This window comes from Microtus ochrogaster, chromosome 18 (genome assembly GCF_000317375.1).
Source record: "Microtus ochrogaster isolate Prairie Vole_2 chromosome 18, MicOch1.0, whole genome shotgun sequence".
NCBI classification, from domain to species: Eukaryota; Metazoa; Chordata; class Mammalia; order Rodentia; family Cricetidae; genus Microtus; species Microtus ochrogaster.
Genome location: NC_022020.1, coordinates 2,630,234 through 2,648,634, shown reverse-complemented (window position 1 = coordinate 2,648,634; position 18,401 = coordinate 2,630,234). Strand labels below are relative to the sequence as shown.

Sequence of the window (18,401 nt, the reverse complement as noted above, 5' to 3'; positions counted from 1 at the left end):
GTAACCAACAGTCTCAGAGACCCCTGTGAGGTAACCAACGTCTGTGAGAGATGATTGAAGACAAGTGACAAAACAAATTGGATTTATCTAAATTAAAAACAATTTCTCCATTAAAAATAAATTTAATAGATGGCATGGAATAAGAAAATTTGTAAATCATATATCTGTAAGTCATATATCAGAATATGTAAAGAGCTCTCTTGCAACTCAATAACTAAGTGTTAATTATAAAAGGGGAAAAAGTTCGAATAGGCATTTGTTCCAACAAGATACATAAATGGCCAATAAGATACATAAATGGCTAAGAAGATGCACAAATGTCCAAGAAGCATGTGAAAAGCTGCTCAACATTTTAAGTCACTAGGGAAATTCAAGCCCAAAGTACACTGAGGTCGTGCTGTACACCTACTGGCATGACTAAAATCATAGTAACAGATGGTGGCATGTACTGAGGGGGACGTGGTGAAACTGGACACCCAGTGCACTGCTGTGGGAATGTAAAGTGGTGCAGACTCTTTGAGCAACAGCCTGATGGTTTCTTAAAATGTTAAACATAAGTGACCACACAGCTCAGCAATTCTACTTCTAGATATATCCCCGAGAGATGAAGCATTTGTCCATGCAAAGGTCTGTACACAGATGCTTTCTGAGCTCTTATATATAATAGCCCCAAAGTAAAAGGATCCCGATGTACATTAGCTGAAGAATTTGCAAAGCAAGTGGTCTGTGTGTGTGGTGGGACAACGCCAGCATGAGAAGAAAGAGGTTTGATGTCTGTGGGTGTGCAATGTTCCCCACAGGCTCCTGTGTGTGAACACTGGCTCCCCAGTTGGTGGCTCTGTTTTTGGCAGCCATGGGGCCTTTGGGGGTTGCCTAGCTGGGGAATGGATTCTTGTGGACTTATCCCCCAGCCTTCCTTCTCTGTTTCCTGGTATATAAAGCTGTGACCTGGCAGAGCTTCCCATTCCTGCTGCCGCTGTCACCAGCTGCCCCCACTACCTTGCTTATGTCTCATCAAGTCATGGGCACAAGTCCGTTTGTCCTGCTGCAAATTGCTAGGGGTGGTCCTTGTTCTAAGTCTTGCCAGGCATTTGGTCACAGCAATGGGGAAAGTAACACTACATGTCTCATTCTAGATGAGTATCAAGAACATGTGACTGAGTGAAAGAAATTAGATGCACAGGTGACATACTACACAGTTCCATCTATATGAAATGTCAGAAATGCAGGTCTATAGAGAGAGGGTCTTTGTTAGAGTTTCTGTTGCTGTGATGAAACACCATGGTCAAAAGCATTGGGGAGGAGAGGCTTTATTTGGTTTATACTTCCACACTTGTAGTCTATCATTGAAGGAAGCAGGACAGGAACTCAAGCAGGACAGGAACCTAGAGGCAGGAGCTGATGCAGAGGCCATGGAAGGGTGCTGATTACAGGCTTGCTTAGCCTGCTTTCTTATAGAACCCAGGACCACGGATGGCCCACATAATGGGCTGGGCCCTTCCACATCAATCATTAATTAAGAAAGTGCTCTACAAAGCCGCATGGTGGTGGTGAATGCCTTTAATCTCAGCACTCAGGTGGCAGAGGCAGGAGGATCTGTGTGAGTTCAAGGCCAGCCTGGTCTACAGTGTGAGTTCCAGGACAGGCTTCAAAGCTACAGAAAACTGGGCAGAGGACTGATCTCAAAAATGTATAAAGAACTCAAGAAACTAGACATCAAATTACCAAATAATCTAATAAAAAGTGGGGTACAGATCTAAACAGAGAATTTTCAACAGAAGAATTGCAAATAGCCAAAAGACACTTAAGAAATTGCTCAACATCTTAGCCATCAGGGAAATGCAAATCAAAATGACTCTGAGATACTACTTACACCAGTCAGAATGGTTTATAAAACACCTAAGGTATCTTATGCTAGAGAGGATGCAGAGTAAGGAGACTACTTCTCCATTGCTGGTAGGAGTGCAAACTTGTACAACCACTTAAGAAATCACTATGGCTCTTCCTCAGAAAATTGGGAATCAATCTACCTTAGAAATACTACTCTTGAGCATATACCCAAAGGATGAACACTCATACCACAAGGACATTTGCTCATTGCAGCACTATTTGTAATACCCAGAACCTGGAAACAACCTAGGTGTCCCTCAACCGAAGAATGGATAAAGAAAATGTGGTACATTTATACAATGGAGTACTACTCAGTGGTAAAAAAAAAAAACAAAAACAAAAACAAAACAATGACATCTTGAAATTTGCATGCAAATAAATGAAACAAGAAAAAAAAAATCCTAAGTGAGGTAATCCAGACCCAGATAAACAAACATGGTGTGTACTCACTTATAAGTGGATATTAGATGTAAAACAAAGGATAACCAACCTATAGTCTACAATCCCAGAGAAGCTAGGTAACAAGGAAAACCCCATGACAGACATAAGATAACCCTAAGAGACATGGGTCCCCCTGGGAAGGGAAAACAGATAAGATCTGAAAATATTGGGAGTATGGCGGGGAAAAGGGAGGGTGGGAGGGGAGGGGAGAAGGAGGGACGAGAAGATCATGAGGAAATGGGATGCTCAAGAAGGGGGAAGAACAGAGGAGAGAGAGGAAAGAAATAACTTGATGGAGGGAGACATTAAAGGGCTAGTGAGAAACATGGCACTAGGAAAATTCCCAGGAACCCACAATGATGGCCCCAGCTAAGACTCTAAGCAACAGTAGAGAGGACGCCTAAATTGGCCTTCCCCTGTAATCAGATTGATGACTACCTTAAGTGTCATCGAAGAGCCTTCATCCAGAAACTGATGGAAGCAGATGCAGAGATCCACAGCTAAGCACTGGGCTGAGCTACCGGAGACTGGTCCAAGAGAGGCAGAAGCAATAATATGAGCAAAGGGGTCAAGACCATGATGGGGACACCCACAGAAGCAGCTGACTTGAGCTAGTGAAAGCTCACTGACTCTGAACTGATAATGGGGGAATCTGTATAGGACCAAACTAGGCCTTCTGAATGTGGGGGGACAGTTGTGAGGTTGGGAAGACTATGGGGTCACTGACAGTGGGACCAGGATTTATCCCTGCTGCTTGAACTGGTGTCTTGGAGCACATTCTCTTTGGAGGCATACCTTGTGCAGACTAGATATAGGTGGGGAGGGCCTTGGTTTTGCCTTGAAGTGAAGTTTGACTTTGTTGATTCCCCGTGGAAGTCTTACCCTTTCTGAGGAGTGTAGGCAGGGGCTGCTCATTTGTTCCTGGCCTCCCAGACCCGAAATAATCACATAGAAACTATATTATTTGCAGTATTCTTTGGACAATAGCTTAAGTGTGTTGCTAGCTAGCTCTTATTTCTATTTCTATTAATTTGTGTATTGCTGCTTGGTTGTGGCCTACCGGTAAGGTTCTGTCCAGCATCCAGTGTCTGGCGTCTGTCTCCTGCAGCCACTACATGGCTTCCCCTCGACTTCATCTACTCTTTCTCTCTGTTTCGAACCCACCTTGCCCTATTCTGCACTGCAATAGGCCCGAAGCAGCTTCTTTATACACATCAGAGGAGTGGATGGGGAGTGGGGTGGAGGGAAGGGTGGGAAGGGAGTGGGAACAGGGATAGCTATGTAAAAAGATAAAAGATTACATTAAAAAATTCTTAAAAAGAAACCTTGTCTCCATTAAAAAGAAGCACTCTCACAGCTGGATCTTAGGGAGGCATTTTCTCAATTGAGGTTCCCTCCTTTCAGATAACTCCAGCTTATGTCAAGTTGACAGTAAACTAGTAGGCACAAAGGGGGTTCGTTTGCAGTTCCTGGAATTGGACATGGGAGTGAGGAGTGGCCACAGATAGGCATGAGGTTTCTCTTGAGGTATGTGGGGAACAGTGACAGTTAAAAAGTTAGGCTGTGGTGGTGAGGAGACCTCTGTATATTCAGACACCATGTTTTTGAATTATGTGCTTACAACAGGTAGATTTTATGATTCCTGAAAAGTACTTCATTAAAGCCTAAAAATATGTTAATGCAGGATCACAGAAGAAACACTGCACTGGTCCCTGGGTGCAGGGAGAGGGCACAGCTATTGCAATGAGAGGGCAGTGAAGAGAGGTGCAGGGGCTGCTTGGGGTTTCCCTGAGCAGTGTCCAGGGTTCTGAAGGTGGCGGTCTCTTCTGCTCGAGCACATAGGCTTGGTGTTTTGGTCACAGACATGTACTATGGAGCATCTACTGATAAGTCTTTATATCTGGGGACTCCTCATGCCATGCAGTAAAGTGGGTGACCCATCCATCGTCAGAGCCCAGGACACTCAGGGCCGCACACAGCAGGCGTACATATCACTATCCGTGTTAAATCCTTTGAACTTTAATTGAATCCAAGAGTGTGTCAGTGACACACTGTCATGGTGGATTCTTGGGAAGTCGGTAACGTGGGAGAGGGAAGAGAGGAAGAGAGGAAAGACGGGATGTGGGAGGGATGAGGAAAGGCAGAGGAGAACGGAACAGACTACACGGAGGGGACAGGCAGGCGTTAGAGCAGAAGAGGAAGAGGAAAGACCAGCACGGTGACTGTTGATGACAGGGATGCTACCTCCCATCAGCAAGCCTTTGTCACATGCCAGGAATGACCTCTGTACAGGACCTGAGATCCAACCATCACCAACAATCTTCACACCTTCAGCAGAAAATTGACTTGTTAGTGGCCCATTTTCCATACGAGGACGCTGGGCTCAGGGAGGTTAAGGCACCTCACCTTGTAGCTCACCCAGCCGGGTTTAGCATCCTTCTAGCTTCCCACTCTCCTAGGGGACACAGTGACTGTCTGGATGTGAACACAGTGATGGTTGGACCTCTGACTTGAGCTTTGAGCTTCTGAACAACTCAGACTTAGGTAGCTTTATCCTATGGCCAGCAGACAACTCATTCAAATTCCCCTTTGGTCTCTGAGCCAGGGTGCCCAGTGGGTCTTACAGTGTTGGAAGCTTGTTTGGGGCTGTTCTCCCTGAGGACCTCCAGAGGGGCCTGCTCCTGCTTCTACAGAATGTTTACACACCTCCTTCGACTCTCGACTGAAATAATAGTTTATATTTTCTTAAATGCCTGGAGGCCAATGTGGGTGTCGTTTCTACTGTTGGCTGAAAACTATTGAAGGCTGGCTCTGGCCTTTCATAGTTAGGCAAAGAAAGTCCCTGATTAAGCGGGACTTGGTAAGCCATGACAAGGCCTTTCTGGTTTTTTTTTTTTTTTCTTGTGAAGTTGTTCTCTTGAGAGCTGGGAATGTAAACACAGGTTTTTGAGAGTTTCAATGACCCAAATGAGAGTTCTTTCCCCAAGGGATAAGTATTACAAGTGTTTTCTGAGAGGCCAGGAACTTGCTGGAAGCTTAGGGCTCTGACCTTCACATCCCTGGCATTTGGGCCTTGATAGAGTCTTTTTGATTCCCGTGTCTATTCCGGATGGTTCCCTGTTGTCACTAGGAAAGGGATGGCCTTGGGTGTGGCCTGCAGATGGGAACACTGGGATTCGGAAGCTGGTGATGGTCCTTGGCATAGGCCGCACTGATAAGAGAGGAAGCCCATTGCTTCTGGAGCCACAGGCCTCACACACTGTCTTTGCCCCCCGGGTCCCAGGTTCTCGTACTTGTTCATGCCCATCTGACTCAGCATCTGGGCAGTGTTCCACAGGTGTGGCAGCTGGGCAGTGTTCCAACATGTGGGTGGCAGGGAGCAAGGAACCATCATGAGCTCCTGGGGGATTGTGCCAACCTTCCGTTGATTTGAATCTTGGAATATGGAAGGCCTGTAAGGTTACATGCTGAAGTTTGCACTAAGGTGCTTCAGAGAAGCACAACTAATGAATCTCACCTCTCTTCTATTTCTCATTTATCAGCTACTTGCTGCTCCATGCTAGCTTTATTTGCATTTGTAGATAGTATAGAGTTGGTACTTCTTCATATCTCCACACACGCATTCACTGCACTTTGTGTTTATCCCCTCTGTTACTCTCCTATAGCCCCTCTTCCTCCCCACTCCACATCCCCAGCCTGCAGTTTCATAGTCTCTTCTACCCGCACAGCTAGACTGCTTTGGTAGCGAACAGTACGGCTACGAACATGGGTGTGTAGGTCTCTCTGTGATATGCTGACTTGGATTCTTTGGGGCACATTCCCGGAAGTGCCGCTGCTGGATATATGGGCATGCTACTGTGGCTTTCCGAGCTTTTACAGTGGCTGCACTCAAATTTCCACCAGCACTCAGTGAGGCTTCCCTTGCTTGCACTCTTGCCAGCGGAGAGGCTTGTTTTGTAAGACATTGTGACAGGACTCAGATTGGTAGGTGGGTCAGAGGGCTGGCCGATCAGGTAAGAGCTGACACTGGAGAATTGAGTGGAAAGGTGGCAGACCAAGCCAGCTGCTTGTGGCTGCCCGTGGGAATTCCATGTTGCTCCCTTAGTGCAGCAGGCAGTGGTGCATGCTCTAGTCAGACTGTGTCACCAGCTCTGCAGTAAGAGAAAGAAAGAGGGGACACCTGCCTGTGAGGGGGCTGGAGGGAGGGCACAGGTGCAGGTCACGTTGGTTAGGTTGGGGCCAAGCTCAGTTATCTTACCTGTGAGACTTCAGCGATGGATCCAACTTATCTATAAAATGCACAGTACTAGAAGACAAAACCTGTGTAAAGTACTCAGGGCTTCATTCAGAACATACAGTCTGTGTGTCTCACGCACATTAAGAACTACTGGGACCTTTTTTGTGTGTGTTTGAAACTTACATTTATCTAGTATGTATGTGTGTGTGTGTGGTGTGTGTACGCATGTACACATGCACATGTCACAATATGGATGTGGAGATCAAGAACAACTTGTGGTATTTGATTATAGCACGTGGGGTGGACCTGGGTATCAAACTCTGGCCTTCAGACTTGGCGTCAAGTGCCTTTGCTCACTGTACCATCTTGCTGGCCTGTAACTGCTATCTTCTGAACCCAGACTGATACACTATCCATTTCTTGGGGAAAGATACTAGGATTTACTTTCTTCCGAAAGCTGTAGTCGTAAAGTTAAAGAAAAGAAGGTCTGGGTGGATGAATCAGAGTTAAGAGAACTTAATACTTTGACTGAGGACACAGGTTTGGTCCTTAGCACCCCCATGGCAGCTCAAGTCACCTCAACACGCCCTCGACATGCTTCCAGCCTGTGCCTCCCCAACGCACACAGGGCCCGTCATTGTAGGGCCTTGTATACATGGTCAGGTAAAGACCCAGGTGAACATGGAAACAAGCTGCAGGTGATGACATTACCCTTTAAATAAACTTTTGATTCTGAGTACATGAGGGAGATGCGTGTATATCTGTTTATTGCTGCACGATTCATAATGAGTAAGAAATGGAGCCAGCCTAGGTGTCTAGCAGCAAAAAGCTAGAGAAAGAAATTCAATTCTGCTGTGAAGAAAAATGACACTATGCCATGCACAGGCGACTGAAGACTGGAGGCCACCACATAGCTTCCTAGGACCGTGCGGCTGGTTTCCCCCTTTCCTTTCTAATAATAAATTTAAAGCATGCATACCCTTCTATTCTGGGATCAAAAATAAAATATATAATTGATGCAGTCACTACTTAGGCTCTGTGTCTCCATCCCACACAACCCGAAGACTGGGATGCTGAAGGCATGGCTGGATTCTGTTATAGGTGAGGCTCCAAGAGAAGGGATGAGGATGGGAAGAGATTCAGCACAGAAAGACCTGCCATGCTTCCTGTTTCTGGACCGTTTGCTCTCTCAGCCTACCTTCAATGGCAGGCTTCCTAGAGTTCCCTAGTCTCAAGGCCCTTATTACCTGCATGCAGCCAGGATCGGTGATCTCTCACACTGTACATTTTATGCCAAGTCAAGGCTGTTCTATCTCTGCATACAAGGGCCTACCTAGGACAGGCCTGGTAGGAGTGGAGCTGGGGAGACCCAGGCCATTTCTTCCTCCTGGAGACTAAGGAGAGGAAGATTTGAGATGAAGTAGCAAGTGTGCATGTTGCCAGGGCCAATAATAAGTAGCCTGCAAGTATCTGTGGTGGACTCCATCTTCTTGTAAGAATCCCAGGGAGAAGCCGTGACAGCCTTGAATTGACACCCTATTCCAGATGGTAGGATATTTTCCCCTTTCCTATATCTGCAAAACACAAGTTAAAATAGCCATGGTATTGGGTGAGCAGATTGTGTTGTTACATTCCAGGGATTTCAGTTCATATGCTCAGATTTAAAAATCTTCCCAACATGGTCAAGCAGGCGCCATAGACTCTAGGGAATTGGGCTTGGTGATAAAACACGTATACAAATCTAGAGAAGCCAAAGTTCTCATTTTTTGGTGATGTGTTATTTCAGGTCACATTCTGTGTAGAGTAGGTCCCTGCTCACTGGGCATCTGTTTTAGGAGGGTGTGCTGGCAATGTTCAGTGTTCAGGTTGTTGGGTGCTGCTGCCTCTGCTGACACCTGTGTTTTCTTTCCTGTCTCTCTTAGGCGGGGCAAGAAGAACAGCATTATTCTGAGGACACAGCTATCTGTGAGAGTCCATGCCTGCATTGGTGAGTGGCGCCTGTGGCAGGCATGTATGCTGTCTGCTCTCAGTGATCACGTGTGATGGGAAATGACACAGAAACCGTAATTGTCATGGTATCTGCTTGGGCTAGCCCTCATGGGTTTCTGGAATTTTGGGAAAGCTACTTCTAGCAATCAGTTTTGAAGCCCGGTTTATTCCTGGCTTCCTTTGCTCTTTTGATTATGACTGGATATGAGGACAGCTTAAGGTCACTGATGGAGATCATTCTAGAAGTCATGAGGTTCTTCCTGGTTTGTCACCGGTGAGAACCTCTACCCAGCTGAAGCAATCCTTCATATGGCTCCTTGAAGTTTGCATTTGGGGAAATGGAGCCTGAGACTCCAGGTGTGGTCAGGTGACTGGAAGGAAATCTTGGGTCATTGGAGAGTAGGGGTGCAGAGTGCCATGGTGCATCGGTTACTTCTCATGCTGCTGTAATCAAATACCTGGCAGGAAGCAACTTCGGGGTGCAAAGGCTTTTGTCTTTGTTTTGTTTGTTTTGTTTTGTTTGGCTTACAGTTTGAGGGACTATAGTTCTTTATGGCAGGGAAGGCATAAGAGCAAGAGTGTGAGGCAGCTGTCACACTGCGCTTACAGTCAGGATGCGGAGGGATGAGTGCTGGTACCCAGTGGCTTTCTCCTTTGTGTTGAGTCCTGGACCCCAGCCTTCAGGATGGTGTCACTCACATGCAGGGTGGTCTTCCCCCTTAAGTCTTTCTGGGAACAGCTTCATGAGCACACATACCCAGATTTACATTTCACTAGTCAACTTGAGAGTGAAGATTAGCTGTCACAGAACTAAGTAAGCAAGGTACTTGTGGTTCCACAGGGCTTTCCTGTGGTCATTGGAGGACCACTGGGTCATTCCTGCACTCGCTGGTTTCCCCACTGCAGCCATGGGTTCACTAGGAAGAAATGGATTGTATATGCCAAGAGGATGACCTCACAGGAATGGTAGATTCCTTCTAGTAGTAAACCAGGGGAAGCAAGAATTTAAAATCATAAAAAGAAAGAAAACAAAGTTTACTGTATGCATTAATGATCTCATATGTGCTTAAGTTTGCTTTATTTGATCTTTGTTGTGGTCTTTGGGCTTCCTTCAATCAGGGGAATGTCAGTTACGCTGCTGATGCTGGCCTGTACTGGAAATAAAGGATTCATGGATGGAAAGGAAGGAACACTTTCTGGTCTCTTCTCATCCCTGATGGATGAGAGGGCAGATGGACACTAAAGGGAATTTATGTCATTTTACTTTGGTGTGAAATTCTAGGAGTGGTAGCAAGTGTCAACCTTTGTATTGCTCCAAAGCAGAAATGATGGTGTAGCCGACTCAAACCCTCAGGGGCTGAAGGCTATTGTAGAGTGGGTTGTAGTGTTTCTGGAGACCTGGAAAGGTCTGTGGGACATGCATCACTGACCATCTGCAACTGCTGTAAGAGAGTATGGCGCACACATGAATACTAACTCTATTACATCAATCAGTTGTTTTACATGCATGATGTGTGTCTAAAGAAAAATCCTCTGACCCATCACTTTGTACACATTTCTCCCAGCTTTTACCCCAAATCAAGAACAAGCTTAAGCACATTCCAGGTGTGAAATAACACTGAAGCCCAACATGGAAAAGTAGCCGACACCTCCCCCACTCCCAGAGACTTGGGACATAAGTGTGGATGGACTTTCCTGGGGACAGGAAGGCAATGGAACGTTGACTTTTATTGCAGTGGTCTGGCTCCAAATTTGAAGGTGCTAAATCTTTTTTAGAAAATGTGTTTGTGGACAAGGGATACATCTCAACTGGTCATGTGCCTGTCTAGCACCCAAAGGGCCTTTGGTTTGCTCTCCACCAACATATAAACTAAATAGGGTGATACTTACCTTTATTGCCAGCACTTCGGAGGTGGAGGCAGGGGCATTAGAAGTTCAGTGTTGTTTTTGGAAGCTTAGAAAGTCCAAGGCCAGCATGGGATATGCAAGATTTTGCCTATAAACAAACCAATACACCCATCTGCCATATAAATACCATACCAAATGGCATAACATATCATGCAATATAAATTATACCAAATATAAATACAACCAAACCAATATAAATACCGAAATTTTTTTTTTTTGATTTTTCAAAACAGGTTTCTCCGTAGCTTTTGGTTCCTGTCCTGGAACTAGCTCTTGTAGACCAGGCTGGCCTCGAACTCACAGAGATCTGCCTGCCTCTGCCTCCCGAGTGCTGGGATTAAAGGCGTGCTCCACCACTGCCTGGCAATACCGAAATATTTTAACCACAAAACTTTTCTAAACATCTTTTGTGTTGTTGGCTACTTCTTGTTCGGTCTTCTATAATTGATGGAGATCACATGCTTTGTTCCACAGTGTGTTGACCCCCAGTAGCCAGTTCAACTCATGTGGTGTGACTAGGACATCTCCACTATAATGCCTGGAGGGGTTAATCAGTTACTGATGTGTGTGTGTGTGTGTGTGTGTGTGTGTGTGTACTCTCAACCTTCCTTATGCCAATTTGCCCTGGTTATTGCAAGCATCTAATTTGATGAAATAGTACCTAAATGTTTGATCAACTGATTGTGGATATAAAAAGTCATGGCTTTAAAAATTCACTGACTGTTTTGGAAAAGAATCAAAATTAGTCATTACAAAAATATTTAAGTCAAGTGTGAGCGCAGCTGTCTATGAAAGGTGAAGGACGCTGGAAACATTTAGTTGGATTCCAGTATTCAGAAATGGTTTCAACTCTTACTTCACTTCAAGGGAACTGAATTGGGCAGCCAGAGACCATGCTGCCAGAATGTTTCATGCCAGGAGACTCATGGGAAATTCTAGTTTGTGAAACACCTATGTCTGTGTCTCTGCAAAGGTAAGAAATGGTACTCAGCCCCTAGAGTGCACACAAAGACAAGGTCTTGAGGTGCACAGGCACAGCTTTGAACGGATTCTCTCTTTTCGTTAGTCTCCGTCATCAGTAGCCACAGGTCCAGAGGGTTTGGGTGGATAAGCTGATGGCCGAGACAATAGGTTTTCTCTGCCCTGAAAACCATCCTGTTGCGTCCATTTCTTCCTTCGGTGAGATCTGTAGTAGTAGTTTCATCGAGACACCATTTGAGTGATACTGTTTGGTTTTGTATGGAAAGTGGAATGAACGCATCTCCTCTTGAAGTGTCCTTCCCATTGGGACATAATCTTCCCCTTTCCATTTCTTTGTTGTAACAAGACAGCACAACATGAAACAAAGCAAAACAATGAACAAAAGCTGGAGCAGCCTCCAGTTGAAATGACAAAGGAAAACAAGACAAGGGTGCAAACCCTTTCATATCAGTGAAGTCCTGGTTTCTTCTCAAGATCATTTCTAATCATGTTTATGTGAGAAACAGACTCATCTCTGAAGGTGCTGGCTGCAGCTGTCGCCAGAGGTTCAACATGATACGCAGCCCCCTGAAAGCACCCTGAAAACCTTGCTTTGCACCCATGGTAGTACGGAAAGGTCCCACGATCAGCTTTTGTCCCGTGGGTCTACAATACCAGCAAGCCAGTGCTTTCCTCACCTCACCCCACTTTCCCCTTGCTCCCGCTTGTCTGGAGTGGGGGAACGCTTCCAGTCCAGGATGAGCACTGATGAATTAGAGGTGACAAGGGGTTGGAATTGTCCAGCACTAACTTTGGAAGCCTGTACCCACAAGAACAAGTGTGGTGCACAGCCTTTAAGGTTAGCAACTCTGCAACCCTGACAAGAACCAAAGGCCACAGGGGCTCTGCTTTGATGGTCCTAGCTAATCTCTGAGACAGGTCTGTGTGATAGCGTAGGAGTTGCGACATGTTTGGCAGGAAGCTGGAATAAGAATTTGGTATAGAGAAGCCCCAGGCTTTTGTACCTTTATGCTCCTCCTTGCTATGACTTTTCTTTTGTGTATTTTTAGTATGAATGCCTGATGTAATAATGTATTACAGAAAAACAATGCATATATTGCCGTTTTAATTCAGCTTTGGTCCCTAAAGAGATAAAAACATTGTTTCCATCTTAGGCGTGAAACTATAGATCTAAATTAAAAAAAGAAATCTCTGATCAGCAGAAGTCTGCATTTTATGAAGTTAGCAGAAAAAAAATTGATTCTGCCAAGGATCCTATTTCAAGCCCAGAAAAGTGTTCCAAGGGACTGGCTCTGATGGGAGAGCTACAGGAGGAACAGAAAGAAGCCAAGGAAGTGCAGGGTCAGGATGGAGTCCAGGCTGGAAGAGAAAAAAGTGTGGTTGGCCACAATGGTATATGCCTTTAATTCCAGCCCTTGGGAGGCAAAGGCAGAGGCTGGTAGATCTGTGTGAGTTCAAGGCCAGCCTGGTCAACATAGTGAATTCCAGGGCATCCATAGCTACATAGTAAGACCATTTCTCAAAAAACCAACAAGAAACCATGTGGAAATTGTGAGATCCTGTGATGGTTGATCTTATTCACCAATGTGGCTGAATTTAGAATCTCCTAGAAGATGTACCCAGCATGTCTGTAAGAATGTTTCCAGAGAACATTAACTAAAGAGGAAAGACAGCCTTAAACCTGGGTGCTACCATCCCATGGCCCTTTGGGGGGGTGGAACAAAAGCAGAGTGAGAAGCCAGCCGAGTGCCAGGGTTCCCCTTCCTGCCCCCCCCCCCCACTGAGCTGTGAACCAGCAGCTGCTCCATTCGGCATTGGCAGAGCTACGTGCAGCCACGCCATGATGGACTGGTTTCTGTCAAATCACAAGCCGAGTAAACTTTCCTCTTTTAGGTTGCCTCTTATGTGGTCACAGCATTGACAATAACTGATACAGACCCTGAGGTTGGCGTGGCTGGGTTTTCTAATAGCTGCCATTTTTTTGCTTGGCTTTAAGTCTTTTTTTTTTTTCTCTCTCTCACTCTTCTGAAGCTTGTCTTGTCTTTCCTTTAAGAGAAGTCAGTCCAGTTGATCAGTCCTGGGGTGGCCAGAAGTCCCGTGCTTACAAGTGTCCAGCACTGAATTAAAAGGGTGCATTAAACTGAAGACGCTAAAGACTGTCGGGGCTGATAGCTGCAGAAGAGCAGCTTGGCACCTGGTCATCAGTGCCATTTTCCCAGTCTCTGTGACAGTGAGGTGGGGGCATGGAGATGGAGAGGTGGATAGAAGCTGGCAAGCTGGCTGAAGTAAGCGGTGTCTGCATGAGGTTTGTCACACTGCTCAGAAGGCCAAGTCAGAGGCATAGGGAAATGTAGCTCATTCGTTTCCCTGGACTCCCGGACGTGAATGATCACACAGAAACTGTATTAACTACAATAGTATTTAGCCAATAGCTTATGCATATTACTAACTAGGTAACTCTTACACCTTAAATTAACCCATTTCTATTCATCTGTGAATCACCACGAGGCTGTGGCCTACTGGTAAAGGTTCCAGGGCATCTGTCTCCTCTGGCAGCTACATAGCGTCTCTTCGACTCCACCTATTCTCTCTCTACCTCTACATCTCTGAATTTTCTACCTGGCTTTATTCTGATAAGCCATTGGCCAAAAGCAGCTTCTTTATTAACCAATGGCAATAAAAACATATTCACAGCATACAGAGGGGAAATCCTACATCAGAGAAAGTGTTTAAAGAAAAGAACTCAGGAGAAGGACGATCTACCCACGGGTTTCGGAAAGAAGCAGTTGGTGTCCTGCAGTTGAGGGTGGGTACAGAGTGCAAAGAATTTCCTTTTTCAGGCTGAGCCGTGCAGCTGTGTGCAGTAGTGAGCTGAAGGGATGTGTGTGTGTGCACGCACGTGTGAATGTGTCTGTGTCTATTTAGGTGTGTGTAGAGATCAGAGAACACTCTTCTGTGTTCCTCAAGTGTCATCTGCTATTCTTTGCTTTGGTTTGAGATGGGTGTGTGTCCACTGACCTGGAATTTACCCACTGGATTAGGCTGGCTGGCTGGTGAGCCCCAGGGGCCTGCCTCTCCCAGAGTTAAGATAATAAGTGTGTGCTACCAGGTCTAGCACTTTTGAAAAATGAGTTTTGGGGGGCTGGAGAGGTGGCCTAGTGGCTAACAGCGCTTGTTGCTCTTACAGATGACCAGGGTTTGACTCCCAACACTGACATGACAATTCACAACTATCTGTAACTCCAGTTCCAGGGGATCTAGCACCCTCTTCTAGTCTCTGTGGGTACAGGCATGTATATGTTATACATGCCTACACCTAGACAAAACGCTCACACACACAAGTAAATATTAACAAAGGGGTTTTGGGTATCTAAGTCATGGTCTCACGTTTACAAGGCAAGTACTTTAGCAGTAGAGCTATCCCGCAGCCCCCAGGCACTCTCAATGCCTAGACCAGCACTAGCGACCATTGCTGAAAGGGGGCCTGAGTGTGCAATGCAGAGTGGCAGCAGGACTCAGGCAAGGCACAGGCTTTGTCCAGTACTGAAACCTCCGTAACAGCTGTGATATACAGGACCTTGGGTTCGTGGACTTAGAGGGCGGGGCAGAGCTGTAAGGCTTGACCACTAGGCCCTCTGTCTGCAGCCTTAGCTCACAATCATGGTCACCTTTCTTTTCTATCTTTTTTTAAAATTTAAATCTTTTTAAAATTTATTTATTTATTAAAGATTTCTGTCTCTTCCCCGCCACCGCCTCCCATTTTCCTCCCCCTCCCCCAATCAAGTCCCCCTTCCTCATCAGCCCAAAGAGCAATCAGGGTTCCCTGCCCTGTGCGGAAGTCCAAGGACCGGATGCTCACCTTAAATCTTTTTATGTTTTGTTTTGAGAGAGCATTTCTCTGGATAGCCCCGCTGTTCACTTTATAGACCAGGCTGGCCTCAAGTTCCACTTAACTCCGCCTCCCGTGTGCTGGGAGGAAAGGTGTGCCCCCATTGTGCAGCTCTGTTAGCAGTTCTTAAGCCGCTCTGTTCTTCTAAGTAGGCTGGCACAGCTCCCTCACCTCTCCCACCTTTCCCTCTGCAATCCCTGCTGATTGTCAACAGAGCCCCACTAGCTCTGTGGGACAGCTCCCCTCCCAGCTTCCTTGCCCAGTACTGCCTCTGGTGGGTGACGGGGACACTGGGCTTTGGAACGTTAGTTGAAACAGGTGACCTGTACTCCTTGACTCTGTGTGTGGTTTGAAATTCCCTTCAGATTAGGGGTTTTCATTAGGAAACAGAAAAACCGACTCCTTGGTGACGTTTCTGTGTTCCTTAAGGAGGATGAGGTACAGCCATGAGCGCCAAGATACCAGGCCTGGGCAAGTTAGCTCGGCCATCTGGCACCTTGGGTACTAGCAAACCCATGCAAGTGCTGCTGGTCCCTGACATGTGACTGAGAAAGAAAGTCAAGCTGGCTGTTCCCAGGCCAGTAGGTCCACCATGCCCTGAGCCATTTGATCATTTTGACTCTCTGACTGCCATTGCTTTCTCTGTCTGGGCCTTCGACTCTTAGCTAACCATGTTCTGCCTGCACACAGAGGCACTTCTGCACTGAACTCCGGGGCTTGGGAGGGCATCTCCTTCTAGGCTTCCTTCCCGGACACAACAGTGACCAGCCGTGTGCATCTCCAGTGGGTCAGGTATACAGGACTACAGTCCCTCTTCTGCCTGGTGCCAGGATTCCAGGCTAACCCGAAAACTCGAATCCTTCAACCTTTGATTTCCCCATCCGTGTTTATCTGCCTGCTAGTCACAGCTTCAGCACAAAGTGGGGGCTGGGTTTGGAATCCAGAGTCACCGCTGCAGTAAGTGACTTTTGTTTGAAATCTCCTCCCTCTTATTCCCCTTCAAGCCTGTGACCTAGTTTTGCCTGCGGTCCTGCTTTCTATGTTAAAACAAGCTCTCTGTGGGTTAATCAGATAAGTATCTCACACCATCTGTTTTCTGTCAGTCTGTCGCGGGTCCTAGGTGGCAGACCCCACAGAATGTCCTCCTGGGGGAGGGGTTTCTCAGGGGGCTCACTGTCTCCCCACTCTGCAGTGTTGCCACCTCTCTAAGGTGTCTGAGTCAGGCTGTGATGGCTAGATCTGCCCAGTTACCCATAATTCCAGCTTCTCCCAAAGGGAAGAGTGAAGAGACCCAGGGAGACTGTGATCCACACCTGCCGCCAGGCTCAGACCAGGCTATTGTCCATCTATCCAGGGATGACGATGTTGTGTGATGCGTAGATCATGAGTGAGTTCTCAACAAAAATAAAAACAGCAGTTCAGGAATTCACTTGAAGCTTGGCTCTCTCCTCTGCAGAATACAGGGTGCAATTAAGACAAAAGGCATGTGAGGGATGGAGCCAGAGACCCTTCCAGGATAGCTGTGTCAGCTGTGGGGTTAGAGGCCCCGGGGAAGGAAATACAGAGATGTGAACACACATGAATTAAGATCTCTTAGGCAGTTTTGTTTCAAGTTGTGCTCAGCTCCTCTATTTACTTAAACTATCTACCACATCCCTAGGACTTAGTTTCATCTTATTACTAAAGATCTTAAGATGATGGATATTGGAGATGGAGCTTCACGTTGGAACCATTACCAGTTTACTTGCTTTGTCCTGGTTGAGAGACTGCATCTAACTTAGCCACTTAAAAAGGAACATATAATTTGGTAAAAACAAAAAAAACCAAAAAACCCAAAAAAACTGACTTGAGTAATTTGGTAGGGATACCTGTGTCTAGAATTACAAGGGATTGGCTTATAGTATATATCATGGGCTAGCAGTTAGACTGCAGAACACTGCCAGCCAACAAAACCTTCAGTGATGCCCAGGAAGCAACCCCTGATCAGGTTAGCACTGTGCTCTGGAGTGATTCCTGTTGCCTTAGAACTTTTCCCATCACATGTCTGTCTACTGCGCAGTGCAGGGCAAGCTCTGGGTACCAGCTTTCTGTGCCCATGACTGTTTCCATGAAGGGATGGAGTCATTTCTGTCATAAACAATCAGAGTCGGTGTTGGGAAATAGAGTGCTTTGTCCCTTTCGAGACATTTGATATTCAGAGGATGTGGGAATACAGAAGCGGGAAGGGGTGGGTGGATGTTTCACTTTGCCTTGCTTTTCAAAGGTAACCTTCTCAGGATTATTTGTGTATTATTCGTGTCTTGGTCATAGACTCAGGAAAAGAGGTTTTTGCAAGATTGTGGGAGCAGAGTGCCCATTTTTCTGGATTGGAAATAGTTAATGGAAAGTAGTTTAACTGCCCCACCCCACCAAGGAAAAATCAGATAAAGCTAGGCATAACAGGGAACTGATTCAGGAGTTAATGTAAGGGTGGAAAAAGACAATCAACATTGGACATTTGTTATCCATCATCTCAAGTTCAAGAACTACAGTCCCAGTGATAGGAGAACCAGGGAGGAAGTGTGAAGGGTTTATCAATTGTCATATTACTGTAATTAGAGAAGGACCTATAGATAAATTATAGTTTGTGCTTATAAGTGAAGTGAAAACGCAGGCCCGTGTTCCCTTGAGGCTCGTCTGTGGATTTCTCCATTCTCCCTAGCTGTAGTAGAGAGATTGTGATAGGAATGCTGACTCAGAGCCTTGTGGACGAGCTCTGCAGGTGACCCATGTGTTCTGGGATGGGTGCCTTTGGAGACTCCTTCCACTCTCTTGTTCCTGTGGGTTCTTTGACAAGCTTCCATCTGCCTCAGTGTGCTGTATGGCCCGAGATATCACATATGGATGAGTGGGTGAAAGTTCAAACTCGAACTTCCCCCTGAGTGGGCAAGTCTGTCCTGTGATGTCACGTGGGAAGATCAAGTCTATTCTATGATGTCACGTGGAAAAATCAAGTCTGACCTGTGATGTCACATGGGAAGATCAAGTCTGACCTGTGATGTCACGTGGAAAAATCAAGTCTGACCT

General features: G+C 46.1%; 1 protein-coding gene across 6 annotated transcripts in view; it reads left to right on the top strand.

Annotated features, from left to right (window-relative positions):
- Fhod3 (formin homology 2 domain containing 3) overlaps positions 1-18,401 on the top strand; it is a 430,213-nt gene that overhangs the window by 45,779 nt on the left and 366,033 nt on the right. For all 6 annotated transcript variants that reach the window (XM_013349359.2, XM_026783506.1, XM_026783507.1 and 3 more), the window contains exon 3: positions 8,491-8,555. In XM_013349359.2, the coding sequence (XP_013204813.2) occupies positions 8,491-8,555 (65 nt within the window). The remainder of the gene's footprint in view (positions 1-8,490; positions 8,556-18,401) is intronic.